Below are 27,685 nucleotides of genomic sequence, written 5' to 3' on the forward strand. Positions count from 1 at the left end.
TTCTTCTTATGAGTGTAATGTATCTTTAGGACATTTTTCCATTGAGTGGTGAGTGTGTTCTTTGTTCTATAACTCATGGAAATTGTCCTTTAGTGGTGATCACTACAACTCTTAACTCCTTAGGCGGATTTCTTTTGGGTGGTGAGTTTAAGTATATACACTTTTGTTCCTTCTTCGTTGTTCTTGGTATCTTGGGAATTTTGATCCTAGAGTTACAATCGTTGAAGTTATTTGTGATTTTGAGGATTATTTGATACGATTTGGGAGTCATATATGCTTCATTATTATAATCAAAGTATAGATAGTTGGAATTGTTTTTCTAGTTTTGCTGCTTGTTTTGTTTTTCTCTGTATTTTCTAGTACCATTACATGCATGTAAAGCCTGTAACGATGGCAGAGATGGGTGTATTTCTTTAATTAAAAATAAAATTAATTATTTCTTATTATTTTAGTCTTTTAGAGTAGTAAATAAGGATTTAACATAGTATCATATCAGATATTTGAGTTTAAACCCTAACTTCATTCTTTATATCCAAATCAATTAAATATTTTATTTGTTAGGTCTACATGTAAAAGAAAAAATGTAAAAATACTAATTATCTTATTAAATTCACACATTTTTCTACCAATTTAAGCTACGAGGTGATTTATCACTTTGTTCCTCTTCATCCCTTGTTGGCTTGTCACTAATTACTTTGGCAACCTTTGACAAGCTAACTTGAAGTTTAAAAAGAAAAAGAAAAAGAGAAAAAGGTGATACATTTCCATATTATGGTGATTTTTCATTGTATCGTTGTAGACTTTGTTTGTTAAGACATTCTCTTTATCACTTTTGTTTTCTGTTTTCAAAACATTTAAAAACAACCTAAAATATAAAATACTTAAAATTGTTTTAATTTTTATGTCATATAAGAACATTTTTTTTAAACAAAAAACAAAAACTGCCCTACAAAAAGCATCAAAAAACGAAGTTTCCTTAAAACAGCAAATTAGAGGAAAGGGCTAGAAAAAATACACCATCAAAAACTATAGAGAAATTAATGCTACATAAACATCCAAATCCACACTTCTTGACGTGACAATAAAAATCATCACTGAATTTTGAATCAAATGATAATTTTTACTGTTACGTTAAAAAGTGTGCACTTGAGAATAAGCACGTACCGATCATCGAGCGCATATAACGTTTCTCAAAACTATATATGTCTTTTCTACTCAAAAAAAAAAAAAAAACTATATATGTCTTTCACCACATCCTGGGAAAATAACATGCACAATATATCATGCAGACCAATGTTTTGCAGTACTTATCGCAATGTTCCTGTTTGGTAAAGGAAGCATGTGTTCAAATAGCATTTTGTCCTCGATTAATGTTCTACCAGCAGACCAAAGTCTGTTCATGTATATATTCTATGTATATAGTGCTCGAATATATAAAAACCAAAAGCTATGTTCGGATTCTGAGGATATAATATGCTTTTGCCTTTCTCCTTCAGATTAGGCTGTTAAATCACTATCTTATCCCATGATATTTTTTTAGCTCATTTTTGTTCTTTAGGAGAGGTATCATTCGCATTACATTATCCTCCATTCACTTTGCCTACCTATTTGGCTTCACTTTTTCAAAAAAGGTCCAATTATGAACATCCATTGCCACCTAAAGCTCCCAACAGAAGGTAGAACATAATTAAGCTGAGACATTTCCAAAGAGATCCAGGCCGGAAAATGCTAGGGTTTTTCCTTTTAAAAGATAACGCTCTACGGCATGATTTTGAAATGGAGACAGAAAATTTCATTTATCACCCCTGATCTTTTATCACTCTTTCATTTTTTTTTCTATTTCACCAAACCATTGTGATTTTCCATTAAATCCTGACAAAATTTTCAAAATACTCCTGTTATTTTTTTTTTTAGAAATATATATATATATATATATATATATATATAAACTTTTCAAAGATTCAAGCATCTGTATTTTTTGTAAATTTTGTTAAATTCTGACCAACGCCTAAATCTTTGCAATTTTTTTCCTTAAAAAAAGGGAGGGGTATTTTAGAAATTTTGATATCCCTCCGTTAGGATTTAACGGAAAATTCTAACAGATTGGTGATATTGAAAAGGAAAAAAAAAAAAAAAAAAAAAAAAGATGAATACAATAAATTGTTACTTCTTAAAGTTTTATGAGTATGATTGCAAAAATTATAAAAGATAGAGAAATATATTGTAAGCGAAGTTTTCCCTTTTGAAATATTTCTATCTTGAGGTTACAAATGATGATTCAATGATCGGATCAAGATAGAATACCCTGAAGTTAATTAATTAGTATATTCAAAAGCTTGTCAAGACTTGAATTTAATTAGGTACAAATACATATGAAGGCCCAATTATGAGCTGCTTAACTTTATGCAATATGAGATCTATCCGCACCAAAGAGTGAATTTGATGGAAACCCACAGAGTTAAGAGGATTGTTTGGGAAAAATAATTAATTCTCCACTTCGGATAGGAATGACTCCAAAATTTCACTTAGGGTGGGTACTTGCTCTGATTCTTTTATTAACAACAAGATCGTGTTTAATTAAATAGAATACAATAAAATGAGACTTAAATTGATAAGAACTATTTATTCATAATCTTCATTTTAAATAACTTAATCTTAATTATTAAAATCATGTCTTTTTAAAAAGGGATAGTTGCACCATTAGTTTTTGGAATTGGCCTAAATTACAAATCACTCCCTATGGTGCAAAAAGTTAATGGATGGTCCCAGTGGTAAACTATAATTACGAATAATTCCCTGAACCCGTTTTTGTCCACCAAGTTAACAGATTTCATTAATTTGTCACGTCATACGGGGTGACACACGGCCTCCCCTAAGCCTGGGGTGGCCACGTGTCGATTTCCTATTAGGTATGACGTGACAAACTAACGGAATCTGTTAATTTAGTAAATGAAAAACGGGTTCAGTGAGTGATTCATAATCATAGTTTACTACATGAACTTTCTATGAACTTTTTATACTACAGGAAGTGATTTGTAATTTAGGTCAACCCAAGAACTAGTGATGCAATTATCCCTTTTAAAAATGCACTATTTTACTTGTTGTCTGAAAACATGATTTTTCACCTTTTTAAACCGTAATTTTTTTCAAACGCATACTTAGATGGGACACTTTTCGTGATTTTGTTCAAAAATACATGTTTTGCTTATGAAATTACATTGCCAAACACACCCAAATATGGTTACAGCATACAAATGGAGCCATTGCTTTAGTTTTTGCATACTAGAGTTGACAAATATCCATAGAACCAATTATACATCCCAATTTAGTTGAAATTAAAACTAGGTTAAGGTGATTAATTGAGCAAAATACACCCATATAAAAGTATCCTTATGGAAATGACCAAAGAGAATTTCACAGTGGGATAGGCTCACTCAGTAGTGACAATTCCTCATACCCTAACCTTTGTTCTCAATCATTTTATCCCCTCTTTTAACAAAAAGAAGACATATATATTGTTTCATTCTAAAAGCTATTTCTCCACTTTGTATGGTCGTATGGGTTGATTTGATGGTCTCTTTCACTTTGTTTAGCTTTATAATTTTCATTCATTTGTCTTACGCGAAACATATGCACTGCAGATTGAACCCAAAGCTTTATTTTTGAATAAAAGAAAATAGTACCACTAGACTAGAAGGTTATGGCCTATAGGTACGGTTTGCTTTATCTTTTTATTATTTGTCGCAAAATTATACCTTTAAACTATATTTGACAACAATTTAAAGGGGAAGCTGTAATGAGGATTTGGATTAAGATCTTTAATCAATAATACTTGGAACTAATTCTACTATGAATGATAATGAATCCGATTGTGCATGTTTTTGATATTAGTGCTCTTACAAAGCATATAAATTTTTCACAAAATAGGTTGCTGTAAGAATTTCTCAAACTCAGTCTCTAAAGTGTGCGCTATGTGTGTTTTGACTTTTGAGTATGCATGTGAGAAGCTAGCACATGCTAAGGGACACACGGTACTTCTAGAAACTGAATTTGATAAATTTTTTTACATGTAGCCTAGTTTATAGAAAATTTTTGTCGATTTACTAACATTTATAAGCTAAGTTCCACAATAAAATGCATGAGTTATATGTCCGGTCCAACCCTATGTGAACAAAATGAGCTCCCTTGAACTAAATTAATGCTAAATTTAGGGAGGCAGGTGAGCCTAGTTGATTAAAATGTCATGTATTTTTTGAGCATTTAAGAAGCACATGCTTTTTTGATTGTTATATTAAAACATCATGTGTCTCTTCTTACATTGCATGTAATTAAAAGAATTTATGCTTCTCACATACTAAGAGACACATATATGGAACAGTTTTATAAATTTGATTGAAAGAAATTTCTCAACTGTTTGAAGAAAAATTATGTCTCTGTATAATTTTTCCTTGTCTTTACAAATGCACAAACAGCAAGGTAATTAAATGGATTTCCCACATAAAAGTAAGATGTTTTATTGAATTGTTGGGCAGGCATGGGAGGATCTTATTGTATTGTTTTTACTGTAGATTTTGGGTCATACATTTGTATCTTGGAGAGTAGGCTTTTCTTCTTCTTTTTCTTATCATTTTCTTTTAAAAAGTAGGCTAATTCAAGCAAAAGAAAATAGACTGTTCTAAATGGCCGTATTAGTACTGGGCCTCGCATGTGAACAAACGGCCTCCAAAACCTTCTTTGGAAATCACTAAGAAGCGCGTGGGCTAGAGTAAGCCTGGCCCGGTAAATTGTACGGCCCTATCTAGGCTTAGCCCAGTATTATCTAACGTACGATTTCTCCGAGGTGACCTCCATGCACCAAATTTAGTTCTTGTCTTGGAATGTATATATATATATATATATATATATATATATATATATATATATAAATTGAAATTTATGTTTGTACGTTTTACCGACAAATGATGGATAGAGAAATGTTGGTACGTAATTAGTGGAGAAAACAATCCAACCCCACCCATGCACCCTCGAGAGAAAAATAAAAATAAAAAATAAAAAATAAAAAATCTATGTTTAGTCACGTTAATTTCAAGTTTAATTAGGTTTTTCATGATTGAAGTGAGTATTAATCGTCAAATTACTGAGCTTATTTTAAAAGTTTAAATCAATAGAAAATAATGAATTTAATAATTTAACTAATAGTTTAACACTCCCCATGGAATCCGAAAACAACACATGCATATATAGATTATTTTAATTAAAAATGATGAGTAAACTGTGAAGTTAATGATTAAACTTTAAGACCGGGGCGGACCTACATTAAGCTTTGGGAGGTCTTTAGCAACCTCTCTTAATAAAAGTATGATTTTCTATATCATGGCCCGACAATTATGACTTTTCACAACCATGGATGTAGCTCGAGAAAAAAAATTGATAAAGATTTCACTACAAAGATGATACTAAAAGAATTTTATTCCATAAAATACCGTCGTCGAGCATAATTTGAAGGAGATGGCAATTTCTTTTTTGATTTTTTTTTTTAATGTCTATATCAAACTTTAAAACTTTGTATTTGAAATTAAAGTTGTTTTTTGAAAGATGATTTTATAAGCATGCATGTAACTTTTGTATTACTTATTTTATACGCAAAATAATTTGGTTTTGCCTTTGCTAGGCTAGGAAGTATGTTAAATTATTACTTATTTAAAAATTTTAAATTGATAAAAATTAATAAATTTAATCATTTAATTAATATTTTAATAAGTATAGTAAAGGGTACGATTGTATGAACGTATTATATTTAATTATTCTCATGGAGTGATGGCTTCGAACCAAAATAATAAAAAGTAATTAAAAAGGAAGTGGACGCCATAGCCTGTACGTAGCCTCATTATGAATCTTGACTAACTTCACTTAGGTGGCATCATCGAAACTATTAATCAGCTTAAGATCATCTCCAAACCTCTAAAATTTTATGGGATAATTTGATCAACTGTATTGTTTTTATGTAATAATCAGCTTAAGATATTGTCTCCCCATGCTTTATAATTACTTTCTTCTTTCATTAACATATATTATTGGGAACTGTTCACTTCGATCTCCAACTATAATTTGTAAATCAATCTAATTATTCCATAAAACCAAAGGGATTAAGACTTAAAAATAATACTATATACCATCATTTTATCTTCCTTTTATTACCTCAAAGTTGATTTGACTTTTAAAATAATTATTAGTTTTAAAATGAATAATTATTATATTTTGATTCAATTATGATTTCAAAAGTTATACCGACTTTATATAATAAAATGATACTATATATATAGTATTACTCTCAGATTAAAGGTTTTGTTTACAAGTGTATGATACAAAGCTGTAAAACTTGAATTAGGCATGGAAGTTAAGATTGTGTATATGTATGAACGTATATGCTTATGAGATACAATTTATGGTGGTGGTTTAATTAATTGCCTAAAGAAAATTTTCAAGAGGTTTGGGTCGTATTAGGTCGTAGGTTAGTCGCCTTGAATTCCATTGATACTTTGATAAAATTTAGTCAGGCTATAGTTCAGTTGGATTTAATTGAAGGAGTGTCTGCGGTTCTAGCTCGCTAGTTGTGTAGGCCCGACCCCTCTTGTACAGCTCCCATCGAGTAGATGCTACTATGGTCATGCCCAGTTATAATAGTTATAATTGGTCTCACCTGCCTGTTTTTTTTTTTAATTATATATATATAATACAAATCAATAAGTTGCATGCACATGCATGCATGTTTGGGGCATGATAATTAGGGTTGGCAATTTTTGACACGACCTACGAACCCGACTTGAACACGACACGGAAAAATCGGGTATGGGTTTTATATAATCGGGTTCAGGTCAAAATCGGGTCAACCCGATTCTGACCCGGTTGTATTAAAAAAAAAAAAAAAAACTAAATGGAAATGCCGGATGCAGGATGCCCAAATGCCCAAATCAAACACGATTTTGCCCAAACATGAATATCTGGATGACTTATGTCCGGTGTGTAAAATGCCCAAACACAAGAACTCCATTGGAGTGGAGTACAAGGATAAAAGTAACCTCAGATTCTGCGCACGGCCTTGCATTCCTCCATTCTTACAACAAAGCCAAGCTCTTCCAAGGACACCTCACATCATCCTACTCGATCACTCTGGCACTACTTGTATATCTGACATCGGTCTCCACCACCTCTTCTTCCCGGCCACCGCATCCTCCTCGCACGACGCCTACAAAGCCCCAGAACTCATTCTCAACCAAAGAAACAACTTCACCCAGAAATGCGACGTTTATAGTTTCGGGGTGATTTTGTTGGAGATTGACGGGAAGAATGGCAGTAGTGGAAGAGGGAGAAATGGATTTGGTGAAGTGGTTTCTTCTTCAACGCATGTCAAGAGAAGAGTGTTGTACATGGGAAGTGCTTGATTTTGAGCTGTTGGCATACAAAGAGATGGAGCTGGAAATGATGGCTCTTCTGGAACTGGCTTTGCTTTGCGTCGCCCAATCGCCAAGAGATCGCCCCAAGATGAGCATGGTGCATAGGATGATCGAAGATATTCATATGAAGGGTGGGGGAGAACCGAAGAAATTGGAGCAAAGTTAAAGCATATGAAAAAACATGCGTATTGTGAAATTGATGTTAGGTCGGGTCGTGTCGGGTAAACGGGTGACATGATTATTAGTCATGTTTATCGGGTCGTGTTCGGATCACGTGTCACAACCCGATTAATGATCAGGTCGGGTTCATGTCAGACCCGTTTATGTAATCGGGTCAGTCGGGTTGACACGAACCCGACCCATGAACCCAAATTGCCCACTTGATAATAACAGTACTCTAGTTCGTCCAGTCGTCCTTATATATGGTTAATAAGCAAATTTCTATTTGTCATGTAAGGCAGTGCCATTTTGTTTGAAGTAATTATTCACTCTTTAACAGCAATTTGTAGGAGATGTGAAACATTCAAATTATCAAATTCTTTGATTTTTTATTTATTAATTGCTAGCACCTAGATCTTTTCCTCCTTGCTCCTTTAAAGTGGCCATCAATGGGCTTATGGGCCGGGTAGGTCCTAAACTATTCTCCCAGATATATAGGGTTTGTGGAGTCCATCCATTACATACTCTCAAGTTCTCAATCCTATTAGGGTTACTAGTTTACCACTTCTAGTAGAAATCCAATTCTATATATTGGTGCTTTCCACCTGGCCGGAAGCTCTGTGTGTTTTGTTTTCCTTGAGCTATCGTTTGAGGTCTTTCCACTTTGTGCGCAGGGAGTGGAATTACAAGGAGATTGAAAAGGACGAGGACCTAATATTATACTTGGGATGACATTGACATGCACTCAAAGGATCACTTTTGATAACAGGCATGTCACTTCATGTTTACGCATATATCTATCTCTTTAATTGAGATGACCGCATTTATACAACCTTGGACGTAATTAGCTCGACCATCGATCATCATTAAAACCTTATTATTCCCATGGTTTTCTCATCAATAAATTAAAACATCCATTTCTCTTGTATATATTTTCGTCTACCAACAGCCTCTAAACTGTACTGTTAATTTGCACTGTTGCTACAAATGTAATTAATTAAAAAGGTAGTTTCTATTGCTGCTAATTAATTAAAAGTCGGTCGATATTATTCTTCTAGTGTTGAATAAATTCTCCTCACACAATACAAGATTGCATATTTATATATATTCTTCTCATGTTAGACACTTAGAATTGAAAAGCAATAGAAATTTTACTTAAACAAGCTAGAGAAAAGTAGATGGTGATATGATAGCAAATTAAATAAGTATTGAAAAGCTTAGAATATAACTATTAATTACAAATCTCATAGGCTTTTGTAAGGAAAGGGTGTCCAAAAACTTATATATACACATAATTAAGATTATGCTTAACCCATGTTAGACACTTAGAATTGTCTCTTAATTCGGTGTCTGTCTCTGAAATTATCTTTAAAAATCGACTTTTAAAAAAACAAGACTGAAGTCGGTCCATGTGAAACAACATCATCATTCTTACAATAATTACTTAATAAAGTAAAAAACTTTGACCCCACATTGTTAAGGAGGGAGGGAGTACAAATTAAATGTATAGTTTGCAAGTGCCTAAGGCCACTTGCAAGTCAGAATTAGCGGTCCTTAATTAATTTCCTGATTCCTCCTCTCTTTTTCACATTACTCTGGAAAAAAGTAGGCTAAACTATAGATGACCAAAACAGGATCTAGCTAGAATACTACATATGCAACGTTACTCTTAAAGCTAGCTCATAGTTTTGTACATAAATAAAGGAGGGAGTATATATGCATGCTTCTGTTCTGTGGAAGGAATTGAAGACCTTTGAAGAATTGCCATGTCGATCTGTGGCTTTGTGCACTGTCCTTCTCAGTGTTTGGAGTACCGTGGAAGCTAGTTGAAACCCTTTATAAGCACCTGTGCTTAACATCATTATTACCAACTAGAGAAAGTCAAAAGCTAGTAGTTGAAGAAGGCGACTGTGAGCGTCATATATAACATCATAGGGAGGAAGAATTTTGTTGTTTCGCGGGTTGGTGGTGGGGGCAAATAAGCATCGAAATCGAAATGCACAGTAAAGTTAGGACAATCAAAGTTGTTTCCCGGCCACCAACGTTGGTAATGATCATAAACATTTTTGGTTTTAGCTAGTGTACTACTAGATCGATCTGTCCATATTCATCATGCACTTGCCCTTCATTTTCAAACATTTCTGCGTCAGGATTCTTGATTTATCCTGATTTTGGATTATAAATAATGTGATCGATGAGAGCTTGATTTATCCTAATTGGCATGGGTTTATTTTTTCTTCTTTTTTTTTTTTTGGAATATTTTTGTAGCAACTGTGTCACTTACAAAGTTTGATTCTCTCCCGAATTTTTTTTTTTTCACTTTGTTCATTTTTTACGATTACTAATAATTAAGAGTAGAATTAATGTTTTTCCAACAAAAATAGACATGAAGCGAAGAAAGATGCAAAACTTGAAGCATGTAATATGCTAAGGAATAACCCATGTGCGAATAAATGTTTAAATCCTTAAAATTCCAAAGATTCTTAACTTTTTCTAGCAAAAAAAAAAGTTCTTGGTCAGTGAAATATCCAAGTAAAAAACAATTCACTTGTTTTCGGTAGATAGGCACAAGGAAAAAACCTCAAAAGTTTTAATGAGAGAGAGAGAGAGAGAGAGAGAGAGAGAGAGAGAGAGATTGAATGAATTCAATGGATAACGATTCACTCTATTTCAGTTGAAAACAAACAATTTTATGGTTTATATTTTATTTTGTTACATTTAATTAATTTAAAATTTCAATAAAAGCCATGCACGATTGCTTTTAAAAAAGAACAAAAAAAAAAATTATACTAAAGAGCATTCATGCATGCATATATATATATATATATATATATATATATTTAGCTCAGCAAATTTTTATCTCCATTTTATATAAATAATCGCATTTTTCTTAACTAGTCATTTTTTCAAATTACGTACACAATTATCCTATCTATTTTAACTATTTACTTTTACTATTTAATTTAAATATTCTATGAATTTCTTTATTCTTTCTTTATTGAAACAAGATAATGGTCGAATAAAAAACGAAAATGTTCTTTTTAGTGAGTATACAATACTCACCAAACTCTTTATTAAAATAATTAATTAAAGTAATTTTTTATTTTTATTTTTTGTTATTTATCCAACTTTGCATCATGGGTCATGACTAACTAGGTGTGAATGCTCTAACAATTCATAAATTAATTGTGAAAACACTAAAAAAAAAAAGTAATAAAATTAACGATGGTATTTGCACTATGCCAAAAGGCAACAACAGCAAGAGCCGCTTTCCGTACGAAAACCTAAAAGTGTACGTCCACTTGTACCCAACCTAAACAGTGGCTCCAATCTCAATAAATTGCCACCCCCCACTCACCGCAAACCTAATCTCCCTTTTCCCATTCTTTTCAATATTATCCAAGTCCTGGCCTTCACCTAATTAGAGAAGAAGAACATCATGGAGGATGATCCGGGAGCCTCATCTCGACCGTCCATAGGGTTTCCTTTAGGTTTAGCTCTTCTTCTTCTGATGTTGTTCAGCATGAGCGCCTTCTTCTCTTGTTGCCTCCACTGGGACAAGCTCCGATCCCTCCTTCATTCTTCTCCCGACGAAAACGCCGATATTGAAGCCGATATCAAGCCTCTTCCACCGCTCAAGGTACTTTTTTTTTTCTTCGATCTTTTTAGATTAATTACCAAACTTTTTTGTTATAATTAATTTGTTGTGTATATATATATAACAGACGCCAAAGCAAGCTGAAAGCCATAGCCTGACAGTATTGATGCCCGGGGATCAGGTTCCAAAGTTCATAGCAATGGCTTGTCCATGTCGGCCTCCGCTTTACGAAAAAGCTCAATTTTGAAGTTTGATCAGAGGCCGAAATTTCCGTGGCGCTGTTGCAAATTGGACCTGTTGCATGGGGGTGCAATAACTTTGAATCGATCTAAATCGTTCATTTGAATCGTAACCATTGGAGGAGGTAGTCGAACGACACCCGATATATATATATATAATACCCTAAGTATTGCACCGAATTCAAATCCTTCGAAAGCAAAGGATTGCAAGAATCTGACCCCATTGGGTATTTTACTTGTTACGTGTGTGTGTGTATATATATATATAATTTACTCATGATCTGATTTTTCATTTATTAGATTACTTTTTTGATGAATGATAAATAATATTTTGTGATATAGCTAGCATGGAGACAAACATATATAAAAGATGGCACGCCTGCTTCCACTTCTCTTTCTTTTATTGTGAAGTTGTTGGTGGCTTCAATCATGCTCCCTATACTATATAATCAAGTGAAAATGATGGGTTCTAGAGGGCACGAATTGTATAGCTAGCGGGTTAGAAAACAGCCTGAGTTTATTGTATTCATCCCAAACTCCAAATAATTAAAGGGGAAAAAGAAAGAAAAAGAAAAGGCTTAACAAGTGTTGTTATGAGTATTTAATTAGTGACATTTACTATATATATATATATATATATGTTAAGTGGTTAATTAACTACTAAATAATTAAATTAATTATCAAATTTTATTATTTTAATTACGTCGTGGGTTTCAGAATGATTGATTATTTACATGACAATTAATCTCATCATTGTACACATACGTATGGCTTTTGTTACAACAGAAACATTTTAACGTAAGAGTAATGATTGAATACCACCCAAAGAAATAATTTTTTACCACCTTGCCGATGTGGCAAGGTGGTCTCCTACCTTAATTTATTTTTAAAAGGGATTTGACAGTAGGGCCCACCCCCATGTGAGGGAGTGTTGTGCAGTTGTTGTGGTGGTGTTGTAAATCTTTCATTTTTCATTTTAAAAAATAAAAAAACTCAAAAAAGTAGTGGGGGACCACCTTGCCACATAGACAAGGTGGTGAAAAGTTGTATTTTTGGGTGGTATTCAATCATTACTCTTCCTGAGAAATCATATTTTGCCACCCAAAGACACAACTATTAATTTTTTTTCTCTTTCTAAAAAAAAAAAAAAAAAAACACAAAACACAAAACTAGACCACAACCCATTTACATGGTTTTATGATTTTTTTTGTTTAATAATAAGAAGAAAAAAAAAAATCAATAGTCTTGTGTCAGTAGTTATTGTGTCAATAGTTGTGTCATGAGGTGATCGACAACATATCACATCTCCCGTTTTCCTATATATGAGTCATACATATTCAATTGTTGATTTAAAAAAAATTATTAAAGTTGTATAAGAATGCGTTATATAAAATAAGTTATAAACCTATTATATGTCTATCTCGAATACCTAAATTTATAAAAGAAAAAAAAAAATAGTAGTAAATTAATCCTGTAAAAATCTAAATATTTTTCTTGTAGCTAGTAGTTATGAGCTCAACATGGCTGAGGGCCAGGGACATTTCGTATAGGACTGAAAGAAAGGTCTCCAGGTTCAATTCAAACCGGATTGGACCAGATCAGAAAACTAACACTTGGGCTTAAAGTAGCTGATAATCAAAGTCTCAAAGACCCAAAAGAAAGTTTGCTGATAAAAGTGAAAAAGGAATTGCTATCTATACACCAAAATGAAAAAAATTAAAAAGGGAGAAAGAGGAAGATTCTGCATATTCTCTCGGCCCAATGAGCCTCAAGGTTCAAGACCTTCAACTTTTCACTATTTTCAATATTAAAATATAAATTAAATAATTAAAAATATTATTTTTTATCCGGTTAAATTTTTTAGATATGGTATCAAAACAATGATCTTAATTTTAAGTTCAAACTATGTATCTATAATTCATCGATTTCTCATCTCAATTAAATATTTCGCTTGTTGTGCCTCACTTATTATAGAGACGCGTGATGGAGAATATTAGAATATTAATTAAATGATTAAATTTATTATTTTTCTACCCGCTTAAGCTTTTGATATAACTTGTGATTTAACACCCAAATTCAACAAATAGCAGCTCCAATCCGCTTTTTTATTTTACTCTTCTATTTACAAATGAAAACTTCTAACTTTAATCAAAAGGAAAAATCGAATTTAATCCTTACATTTTCATGCAGTTTTCAATTTCCGCAAATAAGTCATTGAGTTTTCGTCTGATTTTAAATGGGTCCATCGGTAAACTTATCGTCCAATCAATTAACAGTATGCCACATGGACATTTGTTCGGAGGAATTTATTTAAAACTATATGAAAACTTAAAGACCTAATTGTCTATATGAAAAATTTTGCATTAATTAGAAAAATAAATAAATAACTTTGATAGTCCATTGATAAAAGCTTAGTTTGGTATAAATAACTTTGACTACTCTTAATTAAAAAAAAATAATAATAATAATAATAATAATAAACTAATTCCTCTTAAAACTCTCAAATCAAACAGCGATGTGTTACACGATTGCCATTGGTACCTTAGAATGTGACTTTCTATTATTTTATGGTATTTAATCTATTATCGCAGTCAGTGGAAGGTAGCTTTCACGAAGTCATATTTCACACGTGGGCTTGCCAGGATGGGCCCGGGACAAAGGCCGTGACCCATGAGCTAATTGTTCGAGTCGGGCATGTCACGTGGCAGACATGTGGATTGTTCCATCTTTGTATGGTCGGAAATTTTTGGTGTATATGACGTGGCCTTCTGTTATTGGTTGAAAGGGAAATAAGTGGACAACTATACTGGATCCGGGTCATTCATTGGGTGAAGGCCCACATGGGTTTGTAAGATGGCCCAATCTTTCAGAACAATTTATCATTGCCATTGGGCATTGGCTGTAGGGCCACAAGTCACTTAGTTGAGCTTAGCGCCAGAAGCGGAGGGCTACCCATCAATTGGACCCACCGCTGTTGCAGATCCCGCAATATCTGCGCTTTAAAAACCGTTGGAGCCCAGCTTTATTTCTTTTCTGTTCATCCATTATTTAAATAATTCCCAAGATGCATGCATTTTCAACTTGCTTTTCTTGCCGTCGTATATAATTACAAATTTGGATAATACTGTAAATTACATTTTTATTTCACAATATTAATATAATTATTTCAAATAATAATTAGATCTATACTTAATAAAGAAGAAAAATTTAAAGATTAGTTGAAACCGACATATTTAGAGTGCATTTGAGATTGCGATTTCGTAGATAAAAAATACTATTTTAAAATCAAATCGTAAAAAATAAATTGTTTAAAAATTGTGTTTGAAAAAAGTTGCGATTTGAAAATGTAAGAAAAATCTTTTTCAAATCATACGTAAGGGGGTGTTTTTTTTAGAAAACGCAAAATTTTAAAAGCTAACCTTTAATTTTAAAGGCCAAATTGCGATTTGTTAAATACTTAACTGTATTTTTAAAAATTATTTTTTTCAAATCACATATTTTAAAATCTCACTTTTTTAAATTACAAACTCAAACGAATTCTTAACTCTTAACTTGCAGGTTGCCAAGCCCATTGCCAATACTTTCCAAATCTCTAGAGGATTGGCTATTTCGTGGAAAATATAAAAATAGAGATGAGGTTTCTTTGATGTGCTTCTGTTGTCCATGTACCACGGTTATCTAATGGCGCTGCTCATTAGCCTGCTAAAGAGACCTCTCGCAATGTTTTAGATATGGTTTGGCTAGAAGATCTTCTTAAATGTATTACTGAATTGTACTCTCTAGATCCTGTTTTGGGATCAGTTTTCTTCATCAATGAATTGCAAATTTTGTTTAAATTGATTTTTTTTTTTAAAAAAAAAAAAAAAAAAAAAAAATCCGTACTCAATTATTCAACATTTCCTACATGCAACATATTTTGAAATGACAAAAGAATTCATTATTGTGTCTACTATCCAACACAAAACCCTATCCACTTATTGTCGTATTCATGTATATATACATCTAGAGCCGAAACTAGGGGTCGCGGGCGACGGCTTCTTCCGGTTTTGAAATTTTTTCTTAAAATATATATATATATAAATTAGATTTGATCCTTGTCAAAATTAACTATGGCCCTCCCTCATTCATGCTTCGGATCCCAATGATTACGTCCCTGTATGGCTGTATACATCGATTACTCTTTATTGATCATCATGGGAGATCCTCCAATTTTATAATCGATCTCCACCGTTTATTTGCAAATGATTTCTTTTTTTTATTAAAGAGACGTCAAACTCAATTAAAGTAGCTGGACCGAAACTGAAGACCAAGGCGAACAAATGAAAGAGGCCCAGACTGGCCAGCCCAAGTGGTCTCTTAGCCCAAAGTGATAGCGTGTAAGTGACGTAAGCGAGAATGAAATGGCATGATGATGATGACGATGATGATTATGCCAAACAAAGCATGGATAAATGATGCTGTGTGTGTGCATGGTTTAAGGGCAAAGCGTGCGATGGTGGTGACAGTTAATGATGGTTAGTAAATCTCCCTCCTTAAGGAAAAAAAATCTGAACAAAATGGTCGCCCACAGCCAGAGTCCCGCGCGTGCAGCTTTGGGATCCCCATCATAATTGCTCTTCGAGTGTGGGACCCACCCGAATCCCAATCGGCTCTTCTTTGTGATTGGCGGGTGGTGCATGCGCGATCAAGTGCGCGTGGGACAACGTCTCCCAAAGAGGGTAGTGAAGGAAGTTACCTGTCGCGTTCTGTACCCGGCAATCCAAAATAAAAAGCCGCTTTCTTGTCGCCCAACACATCATATCGCTTCAACCTGTTTTTCTTTGTCCCCCTCTAACCCCTTGTACCCCCCAAGTGCCCCATAAGTAACTTGCACTCTACTCTACTCTACTCTCCCTCCCTACTCCCTCATTTTTCGTATTCCACGCAAACCCCCTCGTATTCCTCTTTCTTTTTCTTTTTTTCTTTTTTCTTTTTTCTTTTTATATATATATATATATATATATATATTAACATGTGATTAAACGGTGGAGTTTAAAAAAAATTATTAAGAATGTTGAGTTCCATTTTTATAAGCAATTGAGTTGAAAATTATAATATATAAAGAAAAAATTATTTTGTATATTTTATTTTATTTATATTTTTGTTAAATATTGTATAAATACTAATTTTATTTTTAATATATTAATATATTTCTTATTCACACTTTAGGTCATCTACTTTAATATATTTCTCATAAAAATTGGTGGTCCTCTAATGGTCCAATAATCACAATCCCATGGGTATTCTCTAGAAATGGTGCTATTTTATTATACTGGGTCGTTCATAATTTAAACAAAATTCTGCCGAGGATTAAAATTAAATAAGAAATATAAAAGGGTAGTCCACCGATAATTAAGAAAAGATTATAATTAACAAAAAAAAAAAGTATTGATCACTAAATCTTTATGAATGTGAGGGTGACCTTAGGTGGTCCTTGTGTAGGCCGGTCGCAGCCATTATACAATTCTTTCTTTCATGGCAAAGCACCTTTCCAAGGGTATCTCAAATAGATGAAACTATTTTCAGAGAAAATTATATATATGTTGACCTATTCCTACACTTGCCCTTTCAAGTGCAATTGGGTGGACCCCAATTTTGGTGCCCCTGCAGCATGTGAAAGTACCTGGTGGGATCCATTTTTAGTCATGCACATGTGGTTGTGGGGGGGTATTTATGGCATTTAGATAAAGAAATTTGCATGTAACATGGGGCAATGAGGGAAGGGAATCTCTCCTGTAAAATACAAGTGCAATAAGTGGGGTGGTTGAATTTGATATATTTGGCTAAACAATTCCTGGTTTTCTCTGCCTCTCATAATAACATTGTTCCTCTCTTTCTTGGAAATTGTTTTCTACTGCCAAGAGTACCATTTTTTTTTTCTTTTTTTGACAAAAAAATTAAAAATAAAAAATCATTTTTATAAGAATATAATTTTAGTTTAAATTGGGTTGAAGGAGTTTTTTTTCCACCTCAATTTATTAAATAGACACATATTTTTTAAATCATGTGAGAATTAAAGATGTATGTGACGTTTGTTAATGTATTTTGAAAAATGTTTTTGGTATATGCTATTTAATACAACTTGAGTCATTCTCATATCAAGTACACGTGGGTCCTGAAAAGGTCTTACAGATCTAATAATTGATTTTTAAAATGAAAATATGGGAGAATGAAAGAAAGTAATTCCCATTATTATTATTTTTTTTTCAAAAAGCATTTTGGGGGGATATATAGGTTTAAATTGTTTTTGTATTTGTAAGAATGTTCTGTGTTTGGCTTGGTTTATTCATATTTTTGTTGAAAAACTTTACTTATAACCCTTAATATTTAATTACTTCTGAAATAAGGTACATAAACTTTAAAAAGTGTCAATTTAAGATATTCATCTTTCAATTTTTTTCAATCTTAACCATCTGTTATAAATTTCCGTCAAATCCTATCAAAAATGTTAAAATACCCCTATTTTTTTTTTTAGGAAAAAAAGAAAAAAATTGCAATGATTTAGGTGTTAGTCAAAATTTAAAAAAATTTGCAAAAATACTCATACCTGAATCTTTGAAAAAAAATTATAATTTTTTTTTAAAAAAAAACATATGGGTATTTTGAAAATTTTGATAGGATTTAATGAAAAATTTGAATGGATGGTTGAAATTAAATAAAATTGAAAGATGGATGTATTTTATTTCAAAAGTGATAAAAGATAAAAAGTTATAAGTGAAGTTTCCCATATTTTGACTTTGAAAAAAGAAAATAAAAATACAGAATTTACTCAAAGAAAAATGCCAATTTAATAAATTATTTTTTTAAAAAAAACATAAATCTCAATTTAGAAGAAAGAAAAAAGAAAAAAGAAAAAGTTGTCCTGTATCCATCACCTTGATTGTGTGCGATGCGGAATTTGAACAAAGTCAAATAGTGGTGAATTGGGGGTAATATGGTAATTTTGTGGAGTTCCTTCCACGTATCGTATGACAGAATAGGAACGACTGCCCAAAAAGATTAGAACATGATATGATTCTTTATCTTGGCTTATCTTGAACTAAGTTGGAAAAACGACAGTGAAGTGCAGTGATTTGGACACGTCGCAGTCGTTGATTGATGGGATGTTGTGTTGAAACGACAGGTTTGCCACCATGATTCCGTAACAGTGAATGGGCAACCCCATCGAACGCACCACAGCAAGTGCCAGTGTTACCCAACCATAGGCTCCTAACCACACACTAATTTCTCCTTTTTATTTTATACTAAAATCAATTTTTTTTTTTTTTTTTTCTGAAGTTGTCATGCTATTTTAATTTATTTTTTAAACTTTTAATTTGGATAATTAAATTTTTAGGTTTTCATCTAATTTAAATAATTTTAAATTGGATAGAAAAATATAATGTTAATTTTAAATATGAATAAATCTCTTTCAGTAAGTAAATTTTAGTATATAAAAATTTAAATTCAATCTTTTTTCTTTAATATGAAATTAAATTACTAATTATTTTAGAATTTAGAATTAATAAAAAAAATAAATTTAAGTATTTAACAAATATTTTTAGACTATTAGAGTAAAATTTTTATCACAATCAAAATGACATTTTATTGATCTATTTTTAGTATAATTTAATAGGGTTGCTTAATGTGAGGTTAATTTTTTTATTTTTTTTAAAGAATGTTGTTAGGGGCGTTATAATTTTCATTACAAGTAGTTTATAAAACGGACAAAATTATTTTCCATTTGAACTGAAATTAAAATAAGTTATTAACAATATACATAATGTTACATCATTTAAAAAATTTTAAATGACGGAATAACATTTTTACCATATCGCATCGTATACATATTAGATGCAACAAAATAAAATTTTGACTATAAAATGACTTATTTTCATTTACTTAATATAAAAGGTTCTACTTAATACTTCAATCACTATATAATTAAATTTATTAAAATTTTATTCTTTAATTTTCTTTTACTTCAAAAAAATTTAGTTAAAAATTGTGGACTTATATATAGAAATTAGTAAATTACCACGTAAAATTAATAATAATAATAAAAAAAAAAAAAATACTCCGCAAGTAATGTACGAATTTCGAGACGACGTTTGTTGTGCCCTGGCAAACGTCACTGAGCTTGAAAAATCAAGGGCCTGCATTGAACCATCTGGAATAAACCTCAGCCATTGATATTCGTACTCTCAAGTTGTTCGGCGGATCATATAAAAAAGGGGTACAGAATAAAATTTGGTCGATAAAAAAAAAGGAGAATAAAAAAGAAAAGAAAGTTTAGTCGATATTCGTACCCTCAAGTTTTTTGGGACACTTTTTTATTTATTTATTTATTTTGCGTTGTTTTGTTTTGTTTTGTTTACAAGTGTTATTTTAATGCACAGAGTTTCACATCGGACAGCAAATAAGTCTTGTTACTTTGTGCCAAATGGAGGGTCCTTAGCTCTCTCTCTTCCTCTCTCTCTCTGCCTGAGCTTCTTCTCTCTGCTCAACCAAAGCCGGAAATCGATCTTTTTCGTCAGCCACTGATCCTCTACTTTCTTCAGGTATAGCAGCTCTAAACTCTTGCTTCAAATTTCCAAAGATTTTTTCTTTGCAGTTTTTGGTTGCTGTCTTCATTTTCTAGTGCCTGTGCTTTTGTTGTTTCATCTTTGGTTTTCACTTTTTGTTTTGTTGAGGAATTGGGGGAAGGAGTGAAAGATAGTGGTAGTATGAGTTTGAGTTCATGTATTTTGTTGTTTTGCTGCTGCTTTTCTTTTGGTTCCGTACAATGAACATAGTATGTTTACTGTAGGTTTCTGTTTCCTGCCAAGAACCCATATACTGGAAAGTTTTAACGATTTTTTTTTTTCCTTTTTCCCTTTTATTTTCTCCCTTAAAAAGCGTAAATGTAAACCTTTCTTTCCTTTGTTTTCCTTTATCTTTTAAAACTATGAGCTGAGCTTGCCATTTCTCTCTATCACTCTCTCTTTTTGAGGTATAATTTATTTTTTTGCTTATGATGAATTTGTAGATTACAATAAGTTCAAATGGGACTCTGCTCCTGAGATTCATAGTTTGTGCTTAAGCCTGCTGGTTTATTTTATTCTACTATTGTACATTTTTCTCTTAAAATTTTTGGGTCAACGTTCTGGATTGGGTTTTTCCCTGTAGCTCTATATGGTTTCTGTTAATTTCTTGATGTTATTCAGCTTGTGTGCCCAAGTGGTTGTTATGACCTTAAGCTGCAGGCTATTTTATATTAGGATTTTGGTGAATACAATGGATCCTTGATACATGCTCAACTTTTTGTTATTGTTGTTATGTATCTTGGCCTCATTGCTTGTAGCATGGTTTTTGGGAAAGAAACAGACAAGGGTTTCTGTTTTAGTGGATGCTTGTTTGGATAGCGGAGATTTTAAGATTGATTGCTGGGTCGCCCTTTTTTTGTTCCATGTATTGCTGTCTACTTCTTTATCTATTTGAAGATTTCCTGATTTTTTATTTTTTTGATACAATCCTTTTTTTAGCATCCAGATAAGAAAAGAGTTTGGGTGTTTTGTGGTTTTGAAAATTTTGGCAGGTTAGGAAGAATTGGAGGTTTTGAATTGACAATTGGCATTTTTAATGTCACCTCCGCTGCTTGGTGTTGGAGAGGAGGAAGGTCAGAGCAATGTCGCTTTACTGGCTTCCTCCGCCTCCGCTGACAGCTTATGTCGCAACAGTTCTGAATTGAAAGAGCGTAACTACATGGGATTATCTGATTGTTCGTCTGTGGACAGCTCAGTAGTGTCTACTGAATCTGATGAGAGTAAACGTAGTACTCTGAATCTGAAGGCCACAGAACTGAGGCTTGGGCTTCCTGGATCCCAGTCCCCTGGAAGAGATCCAGAACTCTGCTTGCTAAGCTCAACTCAACTCGATGAGAAACCCCTCTTCCCCTTGCATCCTCTGAATGATGGTCACTACTCTTCTTCGCAGAAGACTGTTGGTTCGGGCAGCAAAAGAGGATTCTCTGATGCTATGGATGGATTCTCTGAGGTGAAAATCACTGCTTTACTAAAGGGAATTGGATATTGTTTACTGTTGGATCTAGTTCTGATTACAACCCTGTCTTTGGTGCAGGGAAAATATCGTGCTAATTCAGAGGTTTGTGCGATGCTGTCCCCAAGGCCTTCTTCAAATTTTGGACTAAAAACTGGTTCTGTGCTTGAGAACCTTGGGACTCAATCACCTAATGCAAAAGAAGTTGCACCACCAAAGATTGTACAAGACAGGCCTCGTGCTGCCAATGAACCCAGACCGAGTCATAATGGTGCTGCAAATGGTAATAGCAGTGCACCTGCTACCAAGTGAGTGGAAAGAGGGTTGTGGTCATACATACAAGGCTTAACATTGAGAATTGTCTCTGATATTCCTTGTGTGACAGGGCACAGGTGGTTGGTTGGCCGCCTATAAGATCGTATAGGAAGAACTCGTTGGCTAGTTCAAAGAACACTGACGAAATTGATGGAAAAGCAGCACCTGGCGCTCTGTTTGTCAAGGTCAGCATGGACGGTGCTCCTTATTTGAGGAAAGTAGACTTAAAAAATTACTCTGCATATAAGGACCTGTCTTCTGCTCTTGAGAAGATGTTCAGCTGTTTTACGATTGGTAAGTCATTCCAAAGTTTCAAGTTTATACAAAGATTATGAAATTTATATGGAGCGTATATTTTGCACTTTATAGCTACTGTTATGGTGTGCATGGACATACTGCTGTTCTGATGTGATTTCAGGTCAATATGGATCTCATGGAACTCTGGGCAAGGAGATGCTGAGTGAGAGCAAGCTGAAAGATCTGCTTCATGGCTCAGAATATGTTCTTACATATGAAGATAAAGATGGTGACTGGATGCTTGTCGGGGATGTCCCCTGGGAGTAAGTTCTGCTCAGCTCTGGTTCACCTTATGTGTTTTTGTCTCTTATAGAATTTCATCAGTTACATAATGAATGAACTTTTTGATATAAAAAATCATAACTGTCAGGGTTATGATGCCATTCTAGGGTAATGTTACTGTGTTGTGTATGGGCACATTGGAGTTAAATGTAATGTTGACAGTTTGAGAATCACTTGAGAAATACTAAGAAGCCAAAAGTGGTGATCTATGTGGATAAGTATTAGAGAGTGATTGTGGATGTAATGTGAGTATACAGCACGCATGGTATGCACCATATTGAAGAAATAAGCTGTATCAAAGAGCTTCTATGTCAGAACTACAGTCATAGAAATTTTGTTTATAATATTCTCAATGGTTGAATGTGAACGTACCAATAAAACCCATGAACCAGCAATTGAAGGAGATGAATCATGTTGTAATGTGTAAACCATCACCAATGATGTTTATTAGTTGTATGCTCAGTTTAGAACATTCATGGCAGCTTTACTTTGATTTTCTGTAAATTTATGAAAAAAAACTACTTTTTGCTTTTCTATCCAATTACACTTCACAATAACTTCTCTTATCTTTCCCTATAGCATTAAAATATTGTTCCTTTACAAATATAAGTTTTTTACTTACCCTCACTTTTTTAACAAAATTCAAACACAATCTCCGATGAAAGGAAAAAAGAGAAGAGATGGGAGATAAATATTTTGAGTTAATCTAATGGATAGGGAAGTTATAAAATGCTATGCAATTCATTGGGTAACACTGTAGCATACCGATTGTTTAGGGAAGCTGATGCATTTGATTTTTATTTTAGATTTTTCCTATATCTAGGGAAGATAAGAGGTTATAGGAAACCTGCTGTGAGTGCTCTTACAAGAATGAATCTCATGTGCCATTATTCTTCTGTAGGAGAAAATGTCATGGTGATGTCTACATATTATAACATTGCTTTGGACAGAAATATGAGAATTGCACTTCTCCTTTTTATTTCAATTTAAATGATCAAGACAACTCCACAATATGTTTACTTTGTATCTAATACTTATTAACAGTGTGCTGGCATGTAAGAGTTGGTTTGATCCAATTTTATTTATTTATGTACATTATGCACCTGCATGTGTTATCATTTTTCTAGAAGTTAGTGGAAGTCTAATATATTATGCTGCTTTTTAACTGGATAGTCTTTTGGTTTATAAAATGAATCATCCACCATAACAGTAGAGAGAAGATTAGCAGTATTGGTTTGGTCTGGAAGTGAAAATGCATCTCTTGAGTAGGAGTATGATTGGGCTCTTGTCTTGTTTTTTTTTTAAAAAATTTTTTGGTTTGTCTGTATATTACAGTTGCAGATCTCTGAGATGCCGGCATTTTGGTCAGTTTGTTATGATTTGGACATGCCATTTACTTGGGGTTTACGATGCTCTTGATTGATGTCCATCTCTAATTTATAGCTATTCGCATCACTATCAGCTTATATGAAATTCCACTGTGGAATCTAATGTAGTTATTGACTTTTGCAGGATGTTTACAGATACATGCAAGAGGCTGAGAATCATGAAGAGCGCCGATGCCATTGGCCTAGGTACGTACATTTTGCATCCATATAACCATCTCTAACGTTCAACCCTAGTCAGCATGAGCTAAAGCAGTATTAACTGCCCTTGTCCTTATCTAATGTGCTTATCGCTCAAAACGGACACAAAGAAGTTGAATCCCAAACCAGAGTGGGTCTAACTCTAACTATAAGGCATCTATGCAACTACTTAGCTTTTGAACTAATACCTTTTCAATATCTTAAATGATTAATTTCATACTTGAAACGGTGAATGACAAGTGCATTCCATATGAATGGTTCTTAGTAAGTTTATTGCAATATATAAGAGAAGGCTCCAACAAATTAAACTGATCTAGCTATGTTACACGCCTCGTTTTTTGTTGATGGAATGCCGGAACCCTTCCAATCTGGAACCTCTCACTCAGTATCTAAAAACAACATAAATTTCAATCTTGAAAAAGTGGAGTAGCTTGTAACCGAATGTTGTGCCTATGAAACATTAGGCCCCATTCAGAGTTATTGTAGAAGGTTAAGGTTATACATATAAGTTTCACACCAGTTGTAATTTGATCTTGGATCTTAGTGCTGGCTTTTGTATAAGTTGCATTTTCGCATATGCATTTACATTTGTCAAGTTCAGTTCTCATGGAGAGCTTTTTTGGTTCTGTGCACAGCTCCAAGGGCCATGGAGAAGTGCAGGAACAGGAACTAGCTAGCTCTGACATGATTAATCCTATCCTTCGAGCAGTCTACCAGATATCATGACAAGGCGGCAGAAAAGCGAAATTAACCAGATATTAGTTGGAGGATGATGAATGGTGGGTTGTTGGACTGGATCGGAGATCATGAGTTAGCTGGCTTTATTGTTACCATCTTTATATTTTTTGTTGCCATGGAATTAATGTTCTGTTTAAGGTATGTTTCTAGTTTATTCATATGTAACACTGCTAAGACCCTATATACATATATATGTGGGAGTACTGCAGTTCTCTCTGGCCAAGTTCCTGTTCTGATACAGGATCGTTAGTATGTAAAGTTGCATTGTTTGTGAACTCTTATATGTATGTGTGTATGATCAAAAGACCTCCCAAGTTTTCTGTCAGCCTGACTACCTTTTTCAGATCTTTGTTTGCACCTGCGTGTATGAAAAGCATGTCTCATATATTATATATCGTAGTGGCAGCAGCAGATGATATAGAAAACAAAAAGACTGACGCTGAATGTCACAAAACTAGTGCCCCAATTCATAATTGAACAAGGGAATCACTCGTTGAGGACGACAATATGTATGGATATTGCATTTTGCCCATGGGATTTCTGGAGTCTCTACTTATACTAATGAGATATTGCCTGCCCTTTGGATATTGTTGTCGGAGAAAACCAGAGCCATGCATGTGGTGCTCTGTTACTTGCCTTGCATTATTTAATGCCTGCTTAGTATTTTAATTGTATATGCCAAAAGTTCAGTTGGTTTACCTTCACAGGCTTAGCTGTGGACCTTGATAAAGGAGCTGCTACCACATTGTACTGCAGTAAATGCAGGGATTTGTCTCTGAAATGCTTCCTAGTATTGCCTCATGTCATTGTGAAAGTTACCAACCACGGTAAAACCAAAACAAACAGGAAACATGAAAAAAAAAAAAAAAAAAAAAAAAAAAAAAAAAAAAAAAAAATCAAAATGAAAGTGACAATCTTTCTTTATCTTTGATCTTTTATCCTTTTTTTTTTTTTTTTTTTCCTTCACTCACTATTTCATCTGCGCATGTTCTATGGGAGTGGGATGATGGGATCATTCCCATAAATGTGATTAGTTTATGGGGTAAATTACATTTTGTCACTCCCTAAACTAACACCCATAGTTTATGGGTGTAAGTGCAAATAGAGTATTAGTTTGGGGAGAGAAGTATAATTTACCCTATTTTATAATATTCTCATCTCATACTAAACAATTTTATCTGTCACGTGTATGGGGGTACTGACATTAGAACTAAAACAGCATCATTAATGTTGACAGATATCCTCTATTTGAGGGCCGATGTAACGAGTATATTAGATAAGTGAGCTTTAACTTTAGAAGCTTAAACGAAAATTATAGAATGAAATGGACTCTTCGAGATGTTCGGTCTCCAGAACATTCAAGGCACTAAGCCTCCAGTTTACTACAGTAAACAAATCACTAAATTGATATCGTTTTCAATTAGGGTAATAGCCTTTATATACACATAACTCAGGCTCATTATTACTAAAGATAAACTAAGCTCAGCCCACTAAGCTACTAAAGCCAAAGCCCACTTATCTAATATACTCATTACAGCCAATTTGTATTATCACAGGCTGCCCAAATCCAATTTTAGAATGTGTTAAATTTCGATAGAAAAATACAGAAATGTGAAATATAAAAAAATTAAAAAAAAATACAAGAAGAAGAAGAAGAAGAGCTTCAAAAGGATAATCAAGCACAAAGATCTGGTTTATAGAAATTTAGAGGTAATCACCTATATATTTTTTTCCTCTCTCTTATTGTTTCTAGGTCACTATTTTCAGTTTTAATTTCCTACTTATTGATTTTAAAAAATTACATGTGAATGTTTTTTTTTTTTTTTTTAAAAAAAAAAAAAATCATCTTAAATGGACAAACAAATACAAAGTTACCATCTTTAATCTTTTAATATTAGATGGAAATTTATTGAGTCGACATTGTTCAACTTGTGTTTATCAACATTATTCACAGTGCTAGGTGACAAATTTGGCGCCCAAAAATCTATTAAGGATGTCTTGTTAACTTAAATACTCAGAATCTCACCGCTATAGTTTTGAAAGGATAAATATTAAAAGGGAAAATTTGAGCCCAATGATTTTTTCTCAAATAAGTTAAAAAAAAAAAAAAAAAAAAAAAAAAAAAAACCCTTAAAAAGCCCCTAAACCTTCAAACCCAATAAGCCCCCAAACCCTAAACCTAACTCGATCCAAACATTATACCAAAAAAACCCTAAACCCTAAATCACAATCATTGAACTTAAAATTATCTAAATACCATTCTTTAAATTTAACCTAAAGTTATCGTCACGTAAATCTTAAAGAATGGTATGACTTTTTTAACGGGAGGCAAAACATCAGCAATAGGGTCAGAGTTGGAAGAGACCAAGGATGGGCCGAGGGCATTACTTGAAGGAGCATCCATGGAAGCCCTAGAGGAGGAAAAATAATACTTGCATAGCTGGAGCTCTTAGGACAAGCAGAAGACAATCTCCTTAACAACTCATATTGTTGTGGATTCTCTCCATTTATAGTGAAATAAAGATAATCTATTTCATAGTTCAGATTTTGTTTTGTTGTATCTAATAGTGTACATAATATTATGTTATTTAAAAATTTTAAATAACATGAAAACATATTTACCATGTGACAATATATATATATATATATATATATATTATGACATGAATTCTCTCTATTTAATTAGTCATCACTTCATTAGTATCGAACATTATTGATCATGTTACACCCATGATGAGTGACCCATCATATCCATATTATTACGGAGTTTGGAAGGAAGAAGCTGTGCATATTTGTTGGTGCCATTTGGAGGAAGTTAGCTAGCGTGGCCTCTAACTATAGTTGCTAAAATAATGGCATTTCTTTTATTCATTGTTCGAATATTTTTTCTATCAATTTAAATAATGAAAACTCATAGCCATGCTTAAAGAGCCTAACTTTTCTTGATGCGAAATTTGCTTT

The 27,685-nt window shown here is 33.1% G+C and overlaps 2 protein-coding genes across 4 annotated transcripts; both read left to right on the plus strand.

Moving 5' to 3' along the window:
* Positions 1-10,967: 10,967 nt before the first annotated feature.
* On the plus strand, positions 10,968-11,787 carry LOC133871155 (uncharacterized protein At5g65660-like). Its single transcript, XM_062308535.1, has 2 exons — positions 10,968-11,253; positions 11,339-11,787. Exons 1-2 carry the CDS (start codon positions 11,053-11,055, stop codon positions 11,456-11,458), a joined length of 321 nt encoding a protein of 106 aa, XP_062164519.1. The 5' UTR covers positions 10,968-11,052; the 3' UTR covers positions 11,459-11,787.
* Positions 11,788-19,869: 8,082 nt separating this feature from the next.
* Positions 19,870-25,049, plus strand: LOC133870433 (auxin-responsive protein IAA9-like). Of its 3 annotated transcripts, XM_062307559.1 has the most exons (7): positions 19,870-20,029; positions 21,046-21,503; positions 21,588-21,814; positions 21,892-22,115; positions 22,240-22,381; positions 23,913-23,974; positions 24,622-25,049. In XM_062307559.1, the coding sequence occupies exons 2-7, from the start codon at positions 21,090-21,092 to the stop codon at positions 24,657-24,659; spliced, it is 1,107 nt and encodes a 368-aa protein (XP_062163543.1). In that variant the 5' UTR covers positions 19,870-20,029; positions 21,046-21,089; the 3' UTR covers positions 24,660-25,049. The 3 variants fall into 3 exon arrangements, with proteins under 3 accessions (XP_062163543.1, XP_062163541.1, XP_062163542.1); XM_062307557.1 differs by having other exon boundaries at positions 21,046-21,814; XM_062307558.1 differs by lacking the exon at positions 19,870-20,029 and having other exon boundaries at positions 21,024-21,814.
* The last annotated feature ends 2,636 nt before the right edge of the window (positions 25,050-27,685 follow it).

This window comes from Alnus glutinosa, chromosome 6 (genome assembly GCF_958979055.1).
Source record: "Alnus glutinosa chromosome 6, dhAlnGlut1.1, whole genome shotgun sequence".
Lineage (NCBI taxonomy): Eukaryota > Viridiplantae > Streptophyta > Magnoliopsida > Fagales > Betulaceae > Alnus > Alnus glutinosa.